The following is a 24,961-nucleotide window of genomic DNA, read 5'->3' as shown; positions in this document are numbered from 1 at the left end:
CAGGACGCCTCGCGGGTTCTAGGCCCCCGCCCGGGCTCCCGAGTTCCGCGCGGGCTGTGCGGGGGCGGGGCGTTGGGCCAACTGAGCTATCCCGTCAGACCGCGCCAGTTTGAATGAAAGCTCCTCAAGATGGCGGCGGCCGGGGCCGAGGCGCCAGGAGGTGAGGGCTGGAGAGCGGCGCCCCGCACTGTCCCCTGTCCGCCGGGCAAACTCCCGAGGCCCGGGAAGCGGGGTCGGAACGCGCGGGCCGGCCCCAACTCGACGCGGCGAGACACCGCCTTCCGCGCGGCTGACACTGCGGCCCCCAGACGCGCGCCGAGGGCTCCTCCCTGCCCCCGGCCCCTGACCCTCCTCGCGGCTCGGCCCGCCCGCTGCCCGCAATCTCTTCCCGCGCCCGGCCCTCGCGAGGCCCGGCCCCCGCCCTCCGCTGCCGTCCCACGGACCCGGCGGCCCAGCCCCCGCCGCTGGCCGGCCCAGAAACCCCACCCCTCCCGTCCGCTGTTTGGGGGCATGCGGGTGGCTACGGCGGATCCTTGCGCGCCTCGAGGTCCGTGGACACGAGGGGGGCGCGACTCCTTTGTGATGGTTTGAGCGGGACGTTTGCGGTCGGGCTGGTTTTGGAACTGGGAGCAGGAGGATCCCGGTGGTGTGGGTGTGACCTCAGTGTCGGAGGAGCGGAGAGAGGTCGGGGCTGAGAGGTGTGAAGGCTAAGAAAGGAAATGAGTGAGGATGTACCCCGATTCGGACGTACGGGGAGGACCCTTTGGAGGAAGTCCCACTAAGTGGGTACTGGAGGCGTTAGCCTCTGGCTCACGGGAATCGTCATCCCCGCCGGGAGGGAACTTGCGTGCTATTTCTGTGGTCGCCAAAGAATTCGGTGCTGAACGTGTGTTTGTGCGCGCGCTCCAAGACTGGAACTTTCAATGCCTTCTGAATCGGAAAGGTGTTTTCCAGCACTGCGCCTCTCCGCTTGGATTATGGACTCATTATCGCCCAACTTTTCCTCCGCTAGGGGTTAGTGTGAACTTCTAGTGTCAAGTTTTTGTGGTGGTCATGAAATGTTTACTCTTCCCAGTGAATTCTCTTTCTACATTATTAGAGACAGATTGGTTACCAGGGGGGTTGCGCTGTCGTGTGTTCCAAGTTTTCTTACTCTCAAAACTAGCATTTCCGTGGAGGGTTGCGTCTTGAATTCTTCTGTTACTTGCACTAAGTGAAATTGGTAGGAACAGCAGACAGATTACACCTTGGGTAGAAAGTCCAGGTAATCAGCATAACGAGGTTAACTCTACACAAAACATCTGAGGCTTTTTAAATGGAAGGGATGGATATAAGGGGTGGTTTGTATTTCCACTACTCCCCTACCCCCAAACCACCCCTCAAATTTTTGGGGGAAAAATACATTTCACTTTCTTGATCTAGAACTGAGTTCTTTTTTGGGGGGTGGGGCGGCTGGAAATCATATTTCAGGTTTTCTGATCATGAGACCCCTGGGTGAATTTGGGAGGGCGAGGAACGGGTATACTAGGAACAGCTCTTCTCTCTTCCTGGGAAATTACCTCCAAACCCAAAAGGTTATCACAGCTACCTTGGAGAGCTGCCAAGTAAAGCGTGCGTTTACTGATGGGTTTTGTTTGGTTTACTCCCAGTTTACTCCAGCCCTCACATTTTTTTCAGTGAAGCTGAATCCCGGAAAGATGGAAACCTCCCTCAAGTCATGTAGCTAGGGGGCCTCGCGGGGGCTGGAACAGAGGACCCTTGATCCTCTCTGGTGCTTCTCGTGGCACTAGCCGGAAAGCCAAGTTTATTCTGTGTTTCTAAACGTCAGTTTGTGTTAACCTATTTAAAAAAATATATTTATTTACTTAATTTGGCTGTGCCAGGTCTTAGTTGGAGATACACCAATCTTCTGTCTTAGATGCAGCGTATGGGATCTAGTTCCCTGACCAGGAGTGAATCTGGGCCCCTGTATTGGGAGCTTGGAGTCTTAGCCGGTGGATCACCACTCTGTGTTAACCTGTTTTTAATGCAGTGTGGTGGCATACTCTTAATAGGAATTTGAGGGTAGACTCTTCCACAGCACTGTTACTGGCTTCTAGAAGGTTGATGATGAGTGTATGTAATTTTCTTCAGGCTTGGTGTAAATTGAATACTCTGTATTGTCATCCTTGGCTTTGAAAACAATACAGGAAGTGAGTATTACAAAACTCAATATACTCTTCATTATTTAATTGTAGCCCTTGGGTTAATTTACCTTGCTAAACTACATTGCTGCATGGGCAAAATTGAAGTTAAAATTTCATACAACCTTCTCAAATAGGAAAAGTGGATCATATGATGTCACGAGTATATAACTATAGAATTAGATTTCAGTTCTTATTGCTGGACAAAGAGAAAGGGAAAATTACTTTTTAACAATGTAAGATTATTTTTGAATATATTTAAGATGTATCTCTAACTAATAATTTTGTGCTTGAGGTCTACATTTGACTAAAACAGCAGTTCTATATAGAATACAATGAAAAGTTAAAAATACTATCCCAGCCTATCTATGTGTAATCTTATGAAAGCTTATAGACATGAAACATTTTGTTCAGGTGGCTTAGTGGAAATTGATATAGTAGGGCAGAGACACATGAGAAAATCCAGGAAGAAATATTTACTAAAATAGTTCTTCGGTGGTTAAATTTTCTTAGACATGTAAATGGTTTCTTGAATTTTTAGTCTTATAAAATTGCCAGTTGAAGGGTGGGGATATAGAAGTCAAGATTTTTTGTTTTGTTTTATTTTGATTGAGTAGCTATTTCATTAGTAAAGAATTCTATTTTCTTATTGTAGCTTGGTGTGTGCCTTGCCTAGTTTCACTTGATACTCTTCAGGAATTATGTAGAAAAGAAAAGCTCACATGTAAATCGATTGGAATCACCAAAAGGAATCTAAACAATTATGAGGTGGAATACTTGTGTGACTACAAGGTAGTAAAGGTAAGGCAAATATCTAGACCCTTAAAAAAGACCTAATCAGACCTCCCTTTAGTATTTCATATTTCTGTAGCATAAAAATAACCTTAAAAGTAAGCAAAGCTCTTCTTAATGGTTACAATTCTTAGCCATGATAAATTTATATGTCCTGTCATCTGTTTTGCCAACTAACATTGAAAGGATTTTGAAGCATAAAATGTTCTTACATTCAAATATTTCAAGGTACTTATGTCATTGTACATCCAACTCTTGATTATCTCCATGTGGATTACCAGAGCAAATGTTTTAGCTCAGATTGGCTTCTCCTGTCATTCGTTTTGTTCCTGAATCATATTTCCCCACTATCACCTGAGATTAACCTAGAAATTCAAGCCAATTTTAATGTTACCAAATCTCAAGAAGCATCACCATTTGTATTTCCTACCGTCCTGTCAAACTCCAGATAGCAATCAGGTTTTGTTGTGCAGTAGGGCAGCCTGGAGTTCAGTCATTTCTAGCCTTTGTCTAGTACCTTGTGATTCCAGAAAAGTCATTTAACTTCCCTGGGCCTCCCTGTGTTTCTGTTTCTCTTGAAAATGACAGGGTTCTTCAAGAAGCTCTTACAATCTAAACTTTACCATATACTTTCGAGTAATTCATCTCTCCATTGCCTACCTATTCTGTAAGAACTCTGGTTGTTCATCTGTCAGTTCTGGATGAATGAATCAAATCCTGTTTCCTTGTTTTCCTTCTCTTTCATCTTCCATATGGATTCTGCCATTAAATCAAATTCTTCCTTTGAAACATCCATCTTCTTTTGGTCTCACTGGCTTCCTCACTCAGTGGAATGTTGTGATGAAGCATTTCACCTACCTAGCAACTAAACAACAACAAAATTTTACCTACACTGTCAGCGCTCTCTGTACTCAGGGTTGTAGTCTTCAACCCCCAAACAGCCCAGTCCTCTGCCATTTCAGTTTCTAAACTCTTGCCTGGCTAGTATAGCTGCAGGGGTCATACAATCACACTTCGTGGCTCCATTATATATTATTTCTGTTCTCACACTGCTCAGTTCCACTGGACAAGCCTTTTATCTTTCGCTTGCTTCTTCCATTCTTGTCATCAGTTTTCCCAATTATAACTTTTCTGGACTTCTTACTCTGTCCCTCACCCTCTCAGCTGCAGACTTCTACCTCTTTGGATCCTTCAAGTATGAACTCTCAACTTACTTCACATCAGTTATCTTTGTTCAGAGGTTGCACCTATTTTTCTTTTTTTTCCCCTGCCCATCCCTTTCAGAACTTTGCTTAATCTTTGATGTCTTTTTTTAAATCAAGTGCTATTTTTCCACTGGTTTATCTTAATCGATAAATCAGATTTTCCCTAATCTTTCTTTGATCTTGCATCCCCACTCAAGCATTTCCTATCTTTTCCTTCTTCTTCATTTCCCATCAACTTTTAAATACAGCTTTATTGATATATGATTCACATACCCTACAATTCACCAGTTGAAGCTGTACAATTCAAAGCTTTTTGCACACTCACAGAATTATTCTAAAATTAGTTGTAGCAGTGGTTGCACATTTTCATTAACCTAAAAAGAAACCCCATACTGCTTAGCCATCACTCCCCAAACCTCTCCAGATCTTTTTCCCATTAACCCTCAGCAACCACTAGTCTACTTTCTGTCTCAACAGATGTCCCTATTTGGACATTTCATGTACATGGAATCATATAGTATGTATGTGGTCCTTTATGATTGGCTTCTTGCACTTAGCATAGTATTTTCAAGGTTTTCATACTGTAGCATATATCAGTACCTTTTTTATTGCCAAATATGTCATTATATGGACATAGCACATTTGATTCATCTTTTCATTACTTCATGGACATTTGGGTTGTTTCTGTCTGGGGGCTGTTATAGATAAAGTTATGAACATTCACGTGCAAGTCTTGCTGTGGGCATGTTTTTGTTTCTCTTGGGTATATACCTAGGAGATGAGCTGTTGGGTCATATGGTACCTCTGTGGTCTAACCATCTGAGGAACTGCCAAACTGTTTTCCAAAGTGACCTCACCATTTTACATTCCCACCACCAGTGTATGAAGGTTTTGATTTCTCCACATCTGCACCAATACCTGTTATCTGACTTTGATTATAGCTGTCCTAGTGGGTGTGGAGCATCTCGTTCTTTCGATTTGCATTTCTCTGATGGCTAATGATGCTGAACATCTGCTCCAGTGCTGATAGCCATTTGTGTATCTTCTTTAGAGAACTATCTATGCAGATCCTTTACCTATTTTTTAAAGGTTTTAAAATTTATTATTTCTTTTTGGCTGCACTGAGTCTTCGTTGCTGTGCAGGCTTTCTCTAGTTGTGGTGAGCAGGGGCTACTCTAGTTGAGGTGCGTAGGCTTCTCACTGTGGTGGCTTCTCTTGTCGTGGAGCCAGGCTCTAGGGCACAGGTTCAGGGTTAACGGTGCACGGGCTTAGGGGCCCCGTGCATGTAGGGTCTTCTCGGACCAGGGATGGAATCTGTGTTCCCTTCATCGGTAGGCTGATTCTTCAGCACCATATCACCAAGGAGGTCCCTACCTATTTTTTTTGAATTGGGTTGTCTTTTTCTTACTGAGTTGTACTAGTTCTTTGTATATTCTAGATAGTCCCTTATCAGATACACAGATTGCAAAAAGTTTGTGCTGTAGCTTGCTTGTTGTTTCCCGTCTTACTTTTTAACCCACTTCATTTTGATTTATGCTCCTATCAGTGACCTCCTAATTGCCACATTTGAGGACCTCAGATCTGTTCTCCTTCTTTGCAACATCCTACCCTGTTGGCTACTCTTTCTTCCTTGAACCTCTTGTCCTGGAGAGACTGCCTGGGTTCAGATTCCGCCTCTTCCATGTACTAGTTGCATGACCTTCAATATATTACCTGGTTCTCTTTCCTTCAGTTTCTTCCCTGAGATGAATGGACAGTACCACCTCATAGGGTTTCTGTTAGCAGACTGACCGTGGTTGTCATGTGGGAGCAGCATGTGCTGTCATGGTTTCTCACCTCAATCTCCACTCTTTCCACCACCAGTTTTTCTTAACGTTCTGTCTGAAGCTCCTTTGCTGTCTCTTGCCTGTCCTTCCTCTGAAATGTCGATACGTACTCATCAAGGCGCTCTCCTCGGCCCTCTTCTCACCTGGAATCTGCTCTGTGGACGGCCTCTTCTTGGTGGTCTCTACTTACATTGATTTGGCTGCTGCTGCTGCTAAGTCACTTCAGTCGTGTCCGACTCTGTGCAACCCCAGAGACGGCAGCCCACCAGGCTCCTGTCCTTGGGATTCTCCAGGCAAGAACACTGGAGGGGGTTGCCATTTCCTTCTTCAGTGCATGAAAGTGGAAAGTGAAAGTGAAGTCACTCAGTCTTGTCTGACTCTTCTCGACCCCATGGACTGCAGCCTATCAGGCTCCTCCGTCCATGAGATTTTCCAGGCAAAAGTATTAGTGACCCTCAAATCTCTGTGAGGCATTGTGTTCTTTCTGAGCTTCATTTCAAACTGGGCACCCAGTTTCTAGGTAACCACACTGAACATATTCAAATCTATACCCATTTCCCCCATCAAACCTGCATCCTGATCTAGTGTCCCCTGTCTAGCTTCATCGAATTATAATCTTCACAGTGACCTATCCTTATAAATTCTTCTTTTCTCCCTACCCTCTAAATCTAATAGGTCATCTGATTATATGGTCTCTACCTCTTAGAGACCATATGTCTCTGTCTTTTGCTGTTAATTCCTGATCCACTTTAATACAGAGTTAATTACCAAGGAATCTGTGCTTACATTGAAGGAGCTGCCAATCTTTTTTCTTATTCAGAATTCTTAGTCTTACAGTTCAGTTTGGGTAACTTTTGCTGTCCTTCAGCCTTCTCCTTTTGGATTCTTACTTTGGAATAAGCACGCTTCCTGCACGTATGTCCTCGACAGCCCACTTATATCCCTCACTTCTTCTGCCTAACACAGGTTATTGAGTCTGTAAGCCAGTATTACTTCAGTATATTTCTACCTTTTCTGTCTGTGTCTCTCTGTCTTACAGTCAGGGCAGGTGAGAGATTTTATGACCCTGTCCTTTTCTTAAATATTCCCCTCCATTTAACTCATAAAAGAGATTGTTCAGCAGCATATTCTTCAGAGTCATTAGTTTCTGAAACACAGCTCTGATTGCACTAGGACCTTCCTTTAGCCCTTTCAGTGGCTACCTGGTGTCTGCCAATCTAAGCTGAGTCCCTTTGGACTGATGTTTTCTGTCATCGGGCCTCCAAACCCCTTCCCAGCTTCATCTCCTGTAACATATCCTACTTCCCAACCGCACTGATATGCTAGAAAGTTCTTCCATGTAGCTAAGGCTTACTGAATGTGTAGTATGAGCTGAGCAGTCTTCTGAGCATTGAGAATTTAGCTTAACAACAGACAGAGCTTATATTCTAATTCCTGAACACATCATGCACCTTGGTGCCTTTTGACTTTTCTCATCCACTTCTCTCTCCGAAACATTGTTTTTCTTCTCTCCTTTGCAAAATCCTGCATGCCTGCAAAGTTCAGCTGAAAGGTTACACCAACCACAGAGGCTCCTTCCTTGCTCATCTCAGCAAAATTACTTTCTTTATGTTCAGGATAAGCACTGTTTTTGTCATTATTCTAAAACTTTTCCCATTTTGTGGCTTTGTTTCATACCTTCCCTGCTTAACTATCAACGATTTGAGGGCCAAGACTATGTCTTACTATAAACCGTAGTACACAGTGGGTATTTAGTTCATGGTTGATGAATTGGTTTTTTATGTCAGTGGTTTCTCCAGTCCTCACAATGACCTTTGGACCATGTCTTCATAGCTTCATGCTTAAATGACAGCACCAATTTACTGACTGATGTCTGCCGATTCATCTTTCTGTAGTCTCACTCAGTAAACATTTGAGATTCTTCTTTGTATCAGGTGCTACATTAGGCAATGGGAACATAAAAATTAATGAGAAATGGTCCCGAATCTTAAGGAACTCACAGCCCAGTGAACAAGATTGATGAGTAAACCATCCAATGCTGTATAGACTAGTAAGCACTAAGACAGACATCCTGACGCGATTGATGGGAGGAAGGCCTAGGCTGACTCAGAGAAGGCTTCCTGGAACAGATAACATCCAGCTGGGACCTCGTAACACTGAATGGAGTCTTTCCTTAAGGCTTTAGTACAGAGAATGGAGGGGAAGGATCTGGGATTTGGAGATGGTGAGAGACAAGTGAAGGAACTCCAGCCATCCTACTGCAGAGAGCATCATCTGGTTCTAAAAAGTGACACTATATTCAGAGGGTTTTCTCTTCTCAGTGAGGGAGAGAGCGGATTAGCAGGAAGGGAAATGACACATGTACAGCTTACATGTTCTGAAAGGCTGTTGTAATGTAGGCGAGAAGTGATTGTGTTTGAACTAAAGTAGTAACAATCAAGATGAAAAGAAGTAGATGATTTGCTTAATTATCAAGGATGTAAAATTTCAGTCTGTGGTTTAGCAGTCAAGGTGTTGGCTGGGGATCCAGCACTGGAAAGCTTGCAGTGGTGTTGGTGGTAGTCCTGTTCACCAAGACCCAGGAATACAGGAAGATGAGGCTTAGTATAAGGAGGAGTAGGATAGGGGGCCAGATTGAGGTTGGAGAAGAAGGTTGAGAACATTTAAATGTGAGCTGAACCAGTAGGTGGTTGGAAGTGAAGTGAAGTGAAGTCGGTCAGTCGTGTCCAACTCTGCGATCTCATGGACTGTAGCCTACCAGGCTCCTCCGACCACAGGATTTTCCAGGCAAGAGTACTGGAGTGGGTTGCCATTTCCTTCTCCAGGGGATCTTCCCAACTCAGGGATCAGACCCAGGTGTCCCACATTGCAGGCAGACTCTTGACCCTCTAAGCCAACTTGAAGAAGACAGGTGGTTGGAAATGTGGCTTTAAATCAAGAGTGAGAACTGACTGGTGCCATGGCCCTTGAAGTGATTGGTGGAAGAATGGGGACTGAAGCCCCGGGACTGGGTACACTTACCCCTTCATTAACCCACAGATATTTCTCCAGTCTTCTACCACCTATCATGTCACACCCTGGGCACTAGCAATCTCAGTGGTGAATGACACAGAAGTATGGTCCCTGATGTCATGGAGTTTGCCTTTTGGTGAATGTAGGAAAACCTTAACTATCACTGTACCAAGAACCGAATAATAGTTGAGATGAGGCTAGTGTAACAGAAGGCTGTAACTCATCCTGGAGAGAATAGGCAGGTGTCCATGAGGAACTGATTTCAGACTTAGTACTAAAGGGTGTAGAGATAATGGGGAAAGGTCCTGAGTCGGAAGAGAGCCTGACTCCTGCAAAGACTTTGAAGTATGGATGGAACATAATAAGCCAGAAGGATTGAAATGCGGCTGGAAGGATGGGGCAGGGCCCAGAAAGTGCCACTTCTTGTAGACAGAGAGAGGAATTTTTGACTCTAAGTTCTGATCAGGGGAGTAACATGGGAGAGAGGGGTCAGGAAGGGGGCTGTTGCACAATGAGTGGATTGAAAGGATAAGAGGCCCATTACAGTAATCCACGCAAAAAAAAATGGGAGATGAGCCAAGATCGAGGAACAGGAAGGGGTACTCACAGGGAAGAGCTGTCCAAGGACAGGCACAACCTGGCAAGAAAGGTAGGAGAATCAGAAGAGTAAACCACGGAAGCCTGAGGAGCAGTTCTTGTCAGCAAGACAGAGTCATGACCAGCGGGGTCAAAGCAGCAGTAGAACGTTACCCTCTGGACTGAGTAGTGGACAGGTCGCTGATGCCCTGAGAGCATTTCTGTGGTTTGGATAGAAGAAGCCAAAATAGAATGAATTAAAGAATAAGTTGGAAATGAGAAAGTAAGGTCAAGTAGCGTGGGCAACTCTTCAAGAACTCTCACTTTCAAATATGGATGTGTAGGGTCTAAGAGTATTGATAATTTAATTTAAAAAAATATCTGACTAGATAATGTGAATTTTAAAATTGAATGTTATAAAGCATTTTATACTGAAAAAAAAAATCTTCCACTCCTTGACCTTAGTCTCTGATCTCTAAACTTTTAGTAATTTATCATATCTTTTAGAGGTCCCCTCTTTATTCAAGCATTTATATCTCAAAGGAGGTTTAATTTTGCTTTTAAAAAATTAAGGGAGAGTCAGATGCTAGTGAAAATCAGGAGAGAGCAAGAAACTGAAGAGACAGGAGAGGGAAGGCATTGATGGAGGAAGGGCACCTCTCCTGCCGTATCCTTGGTCCCCTTCGTCTCTAGTTCCACGTCCATGGAAGGATGGAAAGTCGAAAGTCAGGGCTGTGTGCTCCCAAAAATACTAGGGGGGAGGCGGGGGATAGGGACCTGGAAGAAAATGGAGAAGGTCTGGAATAGCCAACTCAGGACGGGGAAGGAATACCAGCTGGGGGAACAACGGGACAGTTACCAAGATGGGCTCCTGCTGGGGTCCAGTGGAACTCAAAGGCTGTGAACTGGAGTCTCGGTGCTATGTGATTTTTTTTTTTAATGCCACATGTTTGCCATTGTTGCCCCTTCATGCAGAAAAATTTGTGACAAAACTGGGTGCTCTTTATTGACAAACTCAGCTCATCAGTGAAGAAGTCCTTAGGAATCAAATATTAAAGAAATATTACCTAAAGGTTTGACTTCTTAAAGTTTCCAGGTCATTCTCTGTCTCTAGGACTAGCACTAGACTGAATGACACATATTAACAAAATATCCACATTTCACCATAGTCATATTCCTTAAAGACAACTGCAATTAGGGTGGTTTGTTAAGAAATGGAATAATAGAAATCATTAGACTAAAACCTAAATTGTAGAGGTCAGGAAAATAGAGCTCCAAGAAGGACTTTTCCAGGGTCATGTTATTCATTTGTGTCAGTTTTGGGCCTCTAACCCATTCCTCACAATACGTACACTCTCTCAATTAGTAGTGCGAAAATCCAGTGACTTTCCATTGACCAGAATAATTCTCAAACTGTGTTCCCATGTAACTGTGATTTTCGTATTCAGATTCATGCTCTTCTACCAGTGGCACCCCACTCCAGTTCTCTTGCCTGGAAAATCCCATGGATGGAGGAGCCTGGTGGGCTGCAGTCCATGGGGTCGCTAAGAGTCGGGCACGACTGAGCAACTTCACTTTCACTTTTCACTTTCATGCATTGGAGAAGGAAATGGCAACCCACTCCAGTATTCTTGCCTGGACAATCCCAGGGACGGGGGAGCCTGGTGGGCTGCCGTCTATGGGGTCGCACAGAGTCGGACATGACTGAAGCGACTTAGCAGCAGCAGCTCTTCTACCATTAATATTGAATATTATGATCTCAAAACTTGCAGGGGAAAATTAGCTAATGAGAGGTAGATTTTAATTGTTTTTCTTTTTTGTGCTCCCACATATATGCATTTTAAAGAGTTTGTGCTTGCTACCTCTTACTGGCTACAGGCAACAGGTAACAGATACTAACAGACATTAAAAAAAAAAAACAACCATGAATTGTTATCTTCAGGTTAAGTTGAACAGCTTGTATTTCTTTTAAGGATTCATATGGTTACTATTGTGATTTTTTAATACTGCATACATATTAGTAGTCACAGTTTTTGTTACACATTCAGAAACGTTTAGTAAGTGCCTAGGACATAGTGGGGAATTCTGCTTGGTGCTAGGGCTACCAGGAATAAGATTGCTACCCTCCTGCAAATGAGTTGGCCAATATTGATTTGGCCAAAATATTTGTTTGGGTTCTTCCATCAGATTGTACAGAAAACCCAAACGAACTTTTTGGCTAACCCAATAGTTTCTATTAGAAATGGGAACTCAAGTTGGCAATAATCAGTCCACCTTGGGCAAGAGTGGCAAGGAAGACTCCACAGGAGAGATGACATTTGAGCTGAGTTTTAAAAATGGGTGAGTTTTTCTGCACAGAAAAGATGAGACTGAAATAGGTGTTCAGTAGACAAATGGAAGCAGACATTCTAACTAGAAATAACTGTGTGAGCAGAGCAAAATAAAGGTAGGAAGACAGCAGTTCAGTGTGGCTAGAGGGTGGTATGTGAATGGGGCCATATTGGAACACTGAGTCAGGGGAGCATCAAAGACCCAGTCAAGAATAATTGTTGTTATAATTGGAAGTTTGAGTTTAATTCTTTAGGCAGTGGGGAAGCCATTAAAAATTTTAAGCAAGAAAATAACAGAATGACTGGTACTGTGGTGGGGGGGTGCTTTTTGTTTTTATTAAAAATCTACACTTTAGTAGAGAAGGATAGATGGATTGTTGTTAGTCTGGAGGCAGGGAAACCAGTAGGAGATCAGTGCCATAATCTGGGCAAGACTGAAGGCTTGAAGTAAATAGCATTATGTTAATAGAGATGGGTGAAAGGATCTAAGGAAGCTTGCTGATGGGGGATTGAAGGGAAGAAAGACATGAGATTGACCTCCTGATTTGCAGCTTGTGTGACCAGGTAGAGGAGGTTAAGGCTGCTTTGATGAGAATACAGAGGGGAACTGCTTAGGAACAGCAGTGGTGAGTTCCCTGTGGGTAGATTAAGAACCTACAGGACATCTAGTAGGTCACTGACTCCATGGGGTTGCAGCTCAAATTCTGGGAGTGTCAGCGTACAGTTAAAACCGTTGGAGTAATGAGGTTGCCCAGAGAGAACATTTAGAGGAAGAATTCTTAGACTAGAATCCAAATATCCTGAAATTACCCATTGTATCATACATGTAACTTTTGATAGGGGAAAGTCTGTAGCTCTCTGGAGATTCTCAAAAGAGACAAACACTTTAGTGTGAAAAGGGACCAAGGACAGAATCCTGAGTGACTACATTGTTTTAAGTGATGAGCAGAGATCTCAGCAAAGAAGGCAGAGAAGGAACAAAAATGAAGAGAGAACTATGATATCAAAGCCTAAGGAAGTCAGATGAGGACTGAATTGGCTTGACAGTTGGAAGATTGGTAAAATGTTCTAATAGACACGATAAAATTAAATATTTATTTTGAATGACACTTCCTACAGAAACACCGTGGTTTCTGAGTTGTTAAAACCATTAGCCTACAATAAAGCTCTGATGCCTCAGTCAGGTATTCAAGGCTGTCCCAAATTTGCTCTTCCCTTGCTGTTGCAGTTTAATCTCTCGCTTCAGTGTTCTCAACCTCAAAGCTAGCTAAATCTGTCTCTTCACTGTTTTCTGGATACTTCATGCAAATCTTAGCTCCAAGCTTCGCTTGTGTTTCTCATCCTGCCTGCCCTGTGCCCTGCCCAACAAACGCTATCAGTCTTTCACAGCGTAGTTTGTTCTGCTTCCTGTGCCTTTTTCTCATTGACCTATATTGATTTCCTTCTTTATGTTTTAGTGGTATTTATTGTCTTACTTTTTTTGGCCTTTAAAGTTGTGCCACCTTGCATCGCTCTTTATTTTACATACTACTGCCTTCCTTTCCCAATGAGATTTTACACTTAAAGGCTAATACTGTCTTACATCTCATCCCGCCCCCTAGTGACTGAACTTCCATATGCTCATTATAGACACTAAGATATTTGAATGAATTTAACCTAAGCCAAATATAGTGGGGGAAAATGTCTTGAAGAAAAAATTTCATGTGATGCATTCCAAATTATACAGGAGTGATTAATGGATCATTTTTATGACTCCACTCCATTTTTATAGGTAATCAAGAGTTGACTGCATGTCTGAATAAGATATTGACATCCTGTGAGACTTAAGAAATTTTTGACTTTTATTTGAGAGTTTAGGGTATTGAAGTCATTGCATTTAAGTCAAACTGATTTCTGTATAAAATTATTTTATTTTTTAAAAAGGGAAATTTTTTATATAAAAAGTAAAATGAGATATATATATAAAAAGTAAAATTTTCATTCTTATAAAATGTAAGACAAATCTACAAAATAGAAATAAAATGTTACTTGTATTTACACTGCATTCATACTTTAGAAGCACCTTTACCATCCATAAGTTAAGTAGATACAATGTAATTAACATACAAAATAATCACTAAAAATGCAAATGACTCATCATTGAACAATGCATTATTTAGAAAGCGGACTTCAGTGGCTTAGTGTTTTTAGTGTTTCTTTCATTGTTTGCTGGCAACTTTTGGTGTATAACTCAGGGCTATGGTAGGAAAAAAAAAGAGGACCAGGGTTGCACTGTTTTATTTTGGAATCAGAAAAATGTAACTTTTATTTATAATTAAGGGGAATAGGTAATGTTACATGGTGCCAAACCATCCTCATTGTTATTGAGCATATATCTGCTAACAACATTGCAAATTGTAGTCACCTGACAGGAGGGAGAAACCCATGTTATGTTTTAGTGAGCCAGTTTGACTAACACTTCAATATGTCTAGGCTTTTTCTGCCCTGGAATCATAATATATTTTTCATAGAAGTACAGTTTTGGGGCATATGTTCATGCCATAATTTAATCACTTTTTTTTTTGACTAAACATTTTTACCAATTTCACAAAGAAGTAGAGCTCTTTTCATTAACAAGCATTATTGTGTATTGAGTAGAATATAATAAAACATGGAGATAAGCTCCCTGACTAGCCAGGTGAGCTCCTGCAAGGCTGCCTTAATGCTCCTCACCCCATCATGCCTCAGTACATTTTCTGGACCTGCCAGGTCATATAAACTAGAACTAGTAAGACATCCTTATTTTATAATAAAACCTCTATTTAAAATTTCAGGCGAAATCAAATGTATCCCAGTTAATTTTTTTATCAATATCTATGAATTAAAATGCTAACTAAAAACCATAGAATGCAGTTTAATTACTTTATATTTCAGAAGACATTTTACCCTAGCACTCATAGGTATATGTTCGCTATTCTAGAGAACAAAGAAAATCGAGACGTTACTTGAATAATTTATTATGTACAGCATGTACACTAGACTTCTGCCTGCCAGTGCAGATGTGAGAGACCCAGGTTCCATCCCTGGGTTGGGAAGATCCCCTGGAGGAGGAAATGGCACCCCACTCCAGTACTCTTGCCTGGAGAATCCCATGGACAGAGGAGCCTGGCGGGCTACAGTCCATGGGGTCGCACAGAGTCGGACACAGTGGAAGCGACTTAGCACACACGCACGTACACTAGACTACGTTTCTAAAGAGAAACTTAATACAGCATTCGGAAGAAGACACGGCCTGACTCCTGGGGTGAGAAAGCAGGATTTCAGGTACCATGGTGACCAACAGCAGTCTGAAGGATAAATCAAAATATTTGATTTTTGGTGCTTTGAGGGCCTGTCACCTATCCAGCCACAGGCAAGTGTCTCTGGAATTGTGCTGTTCAATAGAAATATGATACAAACTACAGGTGTATACACTCGGCCCTCTGTATCCCCAGGTTCTGCACCACAGGATGCAACTAACCTCAGAGAGAAAATATTTGAAAAAGAGAAAGTTGCAAAGCAAAACTTGGATTTGCCGTGCGCTGGCAACTATTTATATAGCATTCACATTATATTAGATCTAGAGATGATTTCTTTGGAGAAGGAAATGGCAACCCACTCCAGTGTTCTTGCCTGGAGAATCCCAGGGACAGGGGAGCCTGGTGGGCTGCCGTCTATGGGGTCGCACAGAGTCGGACACGACTGAAGCAACTTAGCAGCAGCAGAGATGATTTAAAGTATACAAGTAGGTTGTATGCAAATACTATGCCATTTTACATCTGGGACTTGAGCATAGTGGATTTTATTATCCGAGAGGGGTCCTGAAACCAATCCTCTGGTGAGTACCAAAGGACAACTATAATTAAAAAAAACTTTTCTTGTAACTGTGTTAAACAAAATGGAAAGAACCAGGTGAAACTTCTTTTAATAATACATTTAACCCCAAATATTATTTCCATGTATAATCAATGTTTTTAAATTAAATAGTGTACATTATTTTTGTGCTGAGTCTTTGAAGTGCAGTGTTTATTACATAGAGCACATCTCAGTTTGGACCAGCCACATTCAGTAGTGACCTGCGGCCAGGAATGACGGAGACAGTTCACTCTAGAAAATCTAGGGAGGTGTGTCCTGGACATTAATGAAAAAGAACTACCCTCATATCCAGCGTAAAATATTAAATTATAGACCTTGTTCAGTCACCAAGTCGCGTCCAGCTCTTTGTGATCCCATGGACTGCAGCACTCCAGGCCTCCCTGTCCCTCACTATCGCCTGGAGTTTGCCCAAGTTCATGTCCATTGAACCGGTTATTACAGACCTTAGAGGGTGGTGTCTGCAGCTGTGCTGGCCAAGCAAGCCACTGACCTATGTCATAAATTCATTTTGGTACAGCTTATTTCCATATAAAGATAAATACTGTTTTGTTTAACTTGATCACTGGTAACATATTCATGAATTTCATTACTTTTATCTTTCTCCAGGTGTGACTCTTTTGCCTGCAGTCAAACATAATGCTATATCTAAGTTTTCTGTACATATTTTATGTAATGTAAAGAAAAACAGGTTTATTTTATGATTTGTATTTCATCTGCTAGTAATCTGTAACTGTGTATTATGAACTTTTTTAAGAAAAATAATAATGAATACCCTTTAAGATATTAAATTATTTTTGATAAATGGATATGTCATAATCTGATTTGCATTTTCTTTTATATTTTAAGGATATGGAATATTATCTTGTAAAATGGAAAGGATGGCCAGATTCTACAAATACTTGGGAACCTTTGCAAAATCTCAAGTGCCCATTACTACTTCAGCAGTTCTTTAATGACAAGCATAATTATTTATCTCAGGTAAAGAAAGGCAAAGCAATAACTCTAAAAGAAAATCACAGAGCCTTGAAACCTGCTGTTGCTGAATACATTGTAAAGAAGGCTAAACAAAGGATAGCCCTGCAGAGATGGCAGGATGAACTCAACAGAAGGAAGACTCACAAAGGAATGATTTTTGTTGAAAATACTGTGGACTTAGAGGGGCCCCCTTCAGACTTCTACTACATTAATGAATACAAACCAGCTCCTGGAATCAGCTTAGTAAATGAAGCTACCTTTGGTTGTTCATGCACAGATTGCTTCTTTGAAAAATGTTGTCCTGCTGAAGCTGGAGTTCTTTTGGCTTATAATAAAAATCAACAAATTAAAATCCCACCTGGTACCCCCATTTACGAGTGCAACTCAAGATGTCAATGTGGACCCGACTGTCCCAACAGGATCGTACAAAAAGGCACACAGTATTCACTTTGCATCTTTCGAACTAGCAATGGCTGTGGCTGGGGTGTAAAAACCCTTGTGAAGATTAAAAGAATGAGTTTTGTCATGGAATATGTTGGAGAGGTACGTTCACCTTCTCTCATAGCAGATAATGTACAAGGAAGGTTTATGCTTTTGAAAAGTTGCCTTTTTAACCTCTGTGACAAACATTTGATATGTTTTGATATTATCGTTGCAAATATGTACAAATTTCAGGTTTGAAAGAAGGGTTCACTGGCATCATTAAAAATATAAACTTGAATATGAATCAAAAAATTATATATAATGACAAATGTAGTAGTCATCTTTCAACAAACACCCAGTCATAGTCACTGAACTGGCATTTGTAAATTTGAAAATATGACAGCTATTTTACACAAGAGTCCTAAGACAGTTTTGAAAATCAGATCTAAAAACATCCTGACTTGGAAACTTTGGGGGCAGAGGGGTGGTTACTTTTTAATTGGAGGAAAATTGCTTTCCCATGTTGTGTTGGTTTCTGCTGTACAACGCAAATCCATCATATATATATGTATCCCTACCCCCTCCCTCTTGCGGCTCCCTCCCCACATCCCACCCCTCTAGGTCATCACAGAGTACCAGGCTGGGCTCCGGAAACTGTTAAATTGTAATTCACTTCATCCATTTGACCAAATATGATTATGTGTAGTCGGCAAAACTCAGTTTTGTATCAGTAGGAAAGACTGTAGAGTAAATGGACGTTTTATGAGCAAGCACTGTAAAATATACATAAAAACATGTATTGCACCCGCCAGCAAGGAACGTCCGAATCCTTTGTAACTCAGCTACAAAGACTGTTCTCTAAATTACCAAATACTAAGCAAATTTGTTTTTATACATGCAATGTAGATCTACAGAAGATAGTATTCACTGCATACTATTCTAAGTACCTCGTGTTTTAACTTATGAATTCTGTCAACAACTCTATGACATGGTAGCATTCTCTCCGTTATTATACAGGAGGAAACTGAGGCACAGAGAAAAATAAGCAACTCACCCAGGGTCACTTAATAGTAACAAAGAACCAAGATTCAAAACCAAGGCTCTAGAATTTTGACCCCTGCACCATTCTTCCCCAGACTGAATGGTGGGAGAGGCTATGGCTAGAAAAATACAAGTGTGACTGCATATCTGGGGTTGTCAACTCAGATATTTTAGAAGTTGTTTGGAATTGGATCACCTTTAAGTATCTGCATTCACTCAGAATTCTCAGGTTAAATTGCATCCCTATTTTGATCCTTAAATTTTTAGACAACGGCAGATTATTATAAATCACTTATTCAGGAGACTGGATCTTGTATAATCAAATCATTCTCTTTTTGAGTTTAATAAATGCAGCTGAATTTGGTTGCCACCATGAATCACTTGAGACATTTTTGGTTTCTTAATCTGAGCATGTGGTGAAGCTGTGTTCTTCAGAGCGGAACTGTATAGATGATGGTCATGAGTTGCAGAATTTCATGAAAACCACCTGTTCTACAAAACTAAACTTGCCATAGTTAACTGTGGATTTAACATACCTTCTCTCCTGTATTTGCAACTAATTTCTGTTTGTAACTACACACAGATTAATTATAGGAAAATTATGCTTTAGAGCACAGATACTTACTTGTAAACTTAGTTCTTTACATTCTGGTGTGTTCTACAGAGAGCTATCATGTAGCTCCTGTATTGATATATTGAACATATCAATAAATTAGAACCAAAGTAGTATACTATTTCAGCTTGATAATTGTTGGGTTGTCCTAATTCTCATTTAAATAGTCATACTTAGCACCCTCATTTTCTCCTCTCGTTTCCCCACCTCTTTTCATCTAGTTTTTCTAGAATAGTTTATGGTAAATGTTTATTTTGATGGCACTTTTATTTCTTTTTATGTACTTGAAGGCCATTAATATATTAATAGATTTATGGATGAATGTTTCTTCAGTTCAGCAACAGCTATATAATACAGTTTTTTCTTTTTAGGTGATCACCAGTGAGGAAGCTGAGAGACGTGGCCAGTTATATGACAACAAAGGAATCACGTATCTCTTTGATCTGGACTATGAATCTGATGAATTCACAGTGGATGCAGCTCGATATGGAAATGTGTCTCATTTTGTGAATCACAGTGTAAGAGATACTTATTATAGACAGGACTAGGACCACTTACTACAGACAGGACTAATTAGTACTGTTTTAAAAGATTTTCTGTACTTGAGGGATAATTATATACTTTTTCATTATTTCCAAAGTATTTTTATACAAGGGCCTTTTCTGTTAATTCCTGGTATTACTGCTCTTTTAGGAAAATTCATCAAGGTGCATACCAAATACTATCCCTTTTAAGAATCTTTACATGTATTACTTCATTTAAACTTTCCAACAACTTTATAAGATAGGTATTATCCTCATATAGAGAAGGAAATTAATCACCAGAGGAGTAAAGAGGTAAAATGTTGAAGAATTAGCACAGCTTTATGGGTTACAGATGTTAATACAGCTAAATTTAGCATGTATGACTAAAGAAAGACTGCTGTGTTCTCTTAAAATGTAAACATGTTAACATTTTTATAAAATTTTAGGATTTCTTGAGTACTGAAGTATTTAGGGCTACTTTTCCAAATTATGAACTAGTATTCTCAATTCCTATTTGAAACAAATTTAGAAATACAGTTAGAACCTTAACTCCAGAAACTTACACTCTAAAAAACTACACTCTATAAAAACTATAAGGGAGGTTAGGAGTTACTAGACACCTATTTAGTGCTCAATGGATAACAAAGTTTTAGGCTTGTTAGATTGGCATTGTCTCCATTTTATAGATATAAGGAAAATGTATCTCACAGAGTAAGTCTTACAGTTGGCCATAGAAGGAATGTAGCCCATGATAATCTTTTATTGGGTTTTATACCAAGAAACTAGTTTATGATGAGTACTGAAATATCAGAGACCTTCTGACATTTTAGTTTTCTGGTTTGCTTAAACATTTAATTTTTTCTTAATGATAAAATCAAAATGCTTTCAAAATAGTTACTCTATTCAAGGACAGTTAAACAGTCATTTTTATTTCTTAGTATAATTCACTGGATCTTTCTTGCATATTATAGAATTTAGTGTAGAGTTCTCAAAATGATGAATAATTCCAATCAAAAGTTTTAAGAAATGAAACTCCATGCAATATGAAATTGCATGATTTGATATTTTAAGAACAGTTACTGCAGTTCTTTAAGCCTTACTAGAGCATCTTTTACTTTTAATAATCTATTTCTAGATGTTCTGTGTGGGCCTTTTTTGACTGTTCCTAGGCTTTTCAATAAACTTTTGATACAGTAGTCCCTGTTTATCTGCAGTTTTACTTCCCATGATTTTAGTTACTGCTGTCAAACATTCTCCAAAAATATTAAAAACTTTAGAAACAAGCAGAAAATATATAGATGCCTTACTAAAATATTTACAGGTGAAATGATATTATCTAATACTTGCATTAAAATTCTCCAGAAACAAGAAGTTGGGATTAGATGAAACTAGAATGACAAAAACGTTAATAGTCCTTGAAGCTGCATAGTGGATGTATGTGAACTTACTTTCTCTAGGTTTATGTCTGAAATTTTCTGTAAGGGAACACTTTTTCAGTGTGCATGCCTCAAAACCCTCTAAACAGTAAGCCACTTAATTTCTCATAGAATTTAACACTAATACTCTGGGAAATTAATGATTTTACATAGCATATAGAAGAGCTTATTCATGTCATTTTTACTTAAGTGGGATCTCATGTTCCTTTTTAGTGTGACCCAAACCTTCAGGTGTTCAATGTTTTCATTGATAACCTCGATACCCGTCTTCCCCGAATAGCATTATTTTCCACGAGAACTATCAATGCTGGAGAAGAGCTCACTTTTGATTATCAAATGAAAGGTATGATTTTCAAATAGTTTCTTTGATGGAACTTCAGTGTGAAAAATCTAATTAGAGTAGAAGACTTTAGAACATCTGAACCAAACTAAATACTAACTAAATAGAAAGGGGCAAAAAAGGCTATAAGAGTTGGTCTTTTCCATCAAGGGCACAAAGCTAATCTGATAGAGCTAATGCTAGAATCCAGGTCTGCCTGACCTTGGGGGCTGAGTAATGCTGTTTCTTTACATCACATTGCTGCCTGCTTTTTTCAGAACTTCCACATAGAAGCTTATTTATTATAAGATCTTTTTTCAGTATTACTTGAATTTAAAAAATTTTCAGCCTTACATTTCTGAATGTTTACTAAGATGTATATTCAAAAGATTGAAAATATGATTAAATCATATATGAGCTTATTCCATTTCTACTTGAATCTGGCTTTTAAAAAGAACATTGAATTCTCTTTGCTTTCCTGTGAACACTTAATTTTATGTGCTTTACTGTCTTCTTTGCTTAGGAAAGAAAACACTTACTGTTTTTCTAAGTATGATGCCCTTTACATATTGTTACTATTTGACCTTGCTTTATGGCTCTTAAGAAATTTATGAAATGCTTGTATATTGAATTTTACTAGTAAGTTTCATCATTTCACAAATCCATCCTCATAAACATCGGGTAATAACAAACACTTTACCTCTGACTAGCCTACACCGTCCTTTCATGACATTTCATAATGATTTGTCTCTGAATAGTCACACTTACTTGTAACTGATACAAAATTTGAAACTCATTATGAATTGTCTTAACTCTTTCTCCTGTATTTCTTTTTCTATGTATCCAGGTTCTGGAGATGTATCTTCAGATTCTATTGACCACAGCCCAGCCAAAAAGAGGGCCAGAACTGTGTGCAAATGTGGAGCTGTGACTTGCAGAGGTTACCTCAACTGAATTTTCAGGAAATAGAACTTATGACGATTATAGTGTTTTTTCTAATGTTAACATTTTAAAAGTATTTTGGACTCTTTTCATATTATCAAGATTATACACTACGTTGATTTACAATTTACCTTTCAGACTATTGACCAAATGCGTTACTGATCCTTTTGAAGAGAGGAACGTGGGGGTCACATAGACTAATTCTACATATACATATTCAGTGGTTAGATACCAAACATGAAAGGAAAACTGTTTGCAAATCAACAACTATATACTTAACAGGAAGTCTATGTGAATATAGAGAAATGCCTCCTTCAGTGTTTAAGTGTTAAACTGATGATGTAACAGTTGCTAAGATTGAACATTCAATTTGCCATATACCTTGAATTTAGAATTGGACAAATACACAAGTTCTATTTTTGTTATTGTCATTCCTGTTTACCTACTTAACAACTCTTTGTACTTGTATTTGAGACAAATAGGTGATACTGAATTATACTCTATTTTCTACTTTCATTAAAACATTGGTATCTTAATGATATAGAAATTTAAGGTCTAAAATTAAATGTAAAAAAATTTAATTACAGCTTGATTTAATACTTTGAAGCAATCTAGACCAGTAGGAGGAGTGGATATCTGAACCAGTAAAAGATTTTTTAATCTTGTAGAGGAGAGGTATCTGAAGTTTACCTAAAATTCTAGAATGGCTGGCTGATGCACTTCTTAGAAAGGATGGGGCATGGGGCCATGAGGGTCTTTTGGAGCACCAAGCAGGGGAGATGGAGCACTTTATAGGACCCTCTTGATAATATGAATCAGGCGATCTCTGCTGAATACCTCTGGTCTCCACAGTAAAAACAAGATTATCTCTTTAGAGCAGCTGTATGTAATGATAATGTTCCACACAATAATTAACATTGCATCTTCTGAATTTCAGGTAGTTTTAACATTTCCTTGCCACTAAATTTAATAATTTTTATAATTAATAAAGGGCCTGCATGCCTTTCTTAAGACCTGATCTATATTTTGAACAGATACTTATTTTATACGTGAAATTTTTTAATGTGATAAAGCTAAACTTGGCTTGGCCAAAGTGTGTCTGAATTACGAGACCATTTATTACTTGAACTCTGAAGACTGAAGTGACTATATTTATTGTTTGGGGCGAGGGGGTTGTTTGTTTTTTCCTACATAGTGAAACCTAAGTTGGGAAAAAAACTATTTTCATCTCCCTCAGATCCTGGGACATGGTGTCCAACGTGACAGCAACAGCAGCTGAGTCTGGCTGTTGGTATTCCTGACCCGCAGAGCCCTTGGGTAAAACTGAGCTGACTTCAGGGATGCAGCACTTCACATCTTAATCCTTAACTTCTCTTCTTGGGAGAAGCTGCACTTTGTTAATATTGCTGTCACAGGACTTGGCTTTTTCATAGTACAGGGTGAATTGTTTACATGTTTGGAGCTTCGGAGTATATCTGCATACCAAAATTTGGAGGCGTCAAAGAAAAAAATATTTTTTTAGTGCCATTTCTTGATTTAAAAAAAAAGTCACAAGGTGTCAGTGATTTTTTTAAAAAAAAGTCACAAATTTACAGCTGCCCCCAGGGGCCAGACTTACTTTGAATTATAATTCTCACAGGTTCAAGCTGTAACATTGGTCAGTGTTTTACTGTCTAGTTATTTGATCTTGTCTACTGTGTGTTAAAGAAATGTAAAGCTGGAGAACAAAGGGAAAAATGACTATTTTCGGTAAACTTGCATTTGGTCCTTATTATAATAGAAATGTAATGAGCTTTTGACATTTTAAATACCCGCATTAACCGTGAGTCGTTAAAAAAGCTGAACTTAAGCAGTAAAATACTAGAAACTAAATGAAGCTGTTAGGAGCTTTAACTATTTTAAGTCAACATCTAGCTACTTGTTTCCTAAGTTGTCAGAATTTCTTCTCTCAATATCAAGCAAATATGCAAGGGTAATATTTAGATCAAGTTTACAATATTTAAATCAAGTTAACGCTGTAAATTAATCCACTGTTCATGTTGTATTGATAGCACTGTTTTCAGTATCTACAGAAAAGGATTCTGACACATAGTTGGTAAGCTCAGGGTTTTTTCCCCACATATGCACAAAATCTAGACTGCACTTACTCATAGTTAAGCAGTTTCTCTTAGCAAAATAAATGTAGTTTAGCATTTGGTTTTCTTTTATTATGCCTTAGCTGTATTTCTGAATATTTTACTGTCATTTTCAGTAAAGCTAAAGGGGCAGAAAATTATTGATGCATTCCTGAGTACCTGTTACTGAGATTAACCAAAGGTTTATACCATTCTTTTAAATATTACTTTTAAGAAAGTTTTTTTATTGTCATGGCTCATGCATTTGAATATTAAAGTACCATTTTGTACTTAGCATAAGGTAGATGGATGCTTAAATTTTTTGAGCATTAGTCACCAAGTACTTAAACAATTTTGCTAAGTTCTGCCTGGAAGTGCAGAGGAATTTTAGAATTAGAGCTGATAACCTTTGAGCAAGTCTTAGGCCCTACGTGTGTCCTCCTGTGCTTCTCATGAGTCGAGGAGGTTGGTGCTGTCTTCCCTAAACACACTGAAGAAATGGGCTTAGACTGCTGTGGTTAACATTAACATCCCCCAATCAGAAACTACACTTGACTGCTTTTAATGTATTTGACCAGCTTCAGGCAGACTTTTTTTTTTTTTTTAATCAGTTTCTACTGTTAGTTTAAACAAACTGCAAAGTCCTGGATTCCTAAAGAAATGTGGCTAGCCATGGGTTTCTTTTGTGATAATATAGCTTGGCATTTTTGAAACTTTTTTCACTTATACATCACAGTTCTTGAAGTAAAACTCAAA

General features: G+C 39.6%; 1 protein-coding gene across 4 annotated transcripts; it reads left to right on the top strand.

Moving 5' to 3' along the window:
* On the top strand, positions 1–24,427 carry SUV39H2 (suppressor of variegation 3-9 homolog 2). 4 transcript variants are annotated; one of them, XM_027559878.1, is made up of 6 exons: positions 1–547; positions 2,839–2,984; positions 16,665–17,336; positions 19,242–19,388; positions 21,044–21,173; positions 21,997–24,427. In XM_027559878.1, the coding sequence occupies exons 1-6, from the start codon at positions 130–132 to the stop codon at positions 22,101–22,103; spliced, it is 1,620 nt and encodes a 539-aa protein (XP_027415679.1). In that variant the 5' UTR covers positions 1–129; the 3' UTR covers positions 22,104–24,427. The 4 variants fall into 4 exon arrangements, with proteins under 4 accessions (XP_027415679.1, XP_027415681.1, XP_027415682.1 ...); XM_027559880.1 differs by having other exon boundaries at positions 4–160; positions 21,997–24,366; XM_027559879.1 differs by lacking the exon at positions 1–547 and adding an exon at positions 591–1,014.
* The last annotated feature ends 534 nt before the right edge of the window (positions 24,428–24,961 follow it).

This window comes from Bos indicus x Bos taurus, chromosome 13 (assembly GCF_003369695.1).
Source record: "Bos indicus x Bos taurus breed Angus x Brahman F1 hybrid chromosome 13, Bos_hybrid_MaternalHap_v2.0, whole genome shotgun sequence".
Lineage (NCBI taxonomy): Eukaryota > Metazoa > Chordata > Mammalia > Artiodactyla > Bovidae > Bos > Bos indicus x Bos taurus.
Note: the sequence above shows the minus strand (reverse complement) of the source record. Positions and strands in the feature narration are given on the sequence as shown.

Excerpts from the sequence above, each read along its gene's own strand:
- SUV39H2 (XM_027559878.1), top strand. The coding sequence starts at position 130 with ATGGCGGCGGCCGGGGCCGAGGCGCCAGGAGGTGAGGGCTGGAGAGCG. Across the intron at positions 2,985-16,664 it reads GTGACTACAAGGTAGTAAAG|GATATGGAATATTATCTTGT; the intron begins GTAAGGCAAATA and ends TTATATTTTAAG. Across the intron at positions 17,337-19,241 it reads TCATGGAATATGTTGGAGAG|GTGATCACCAGTGAGGAAGC; the intron begins GTACGTTCACCT and ends TTTTCTTTTTAG.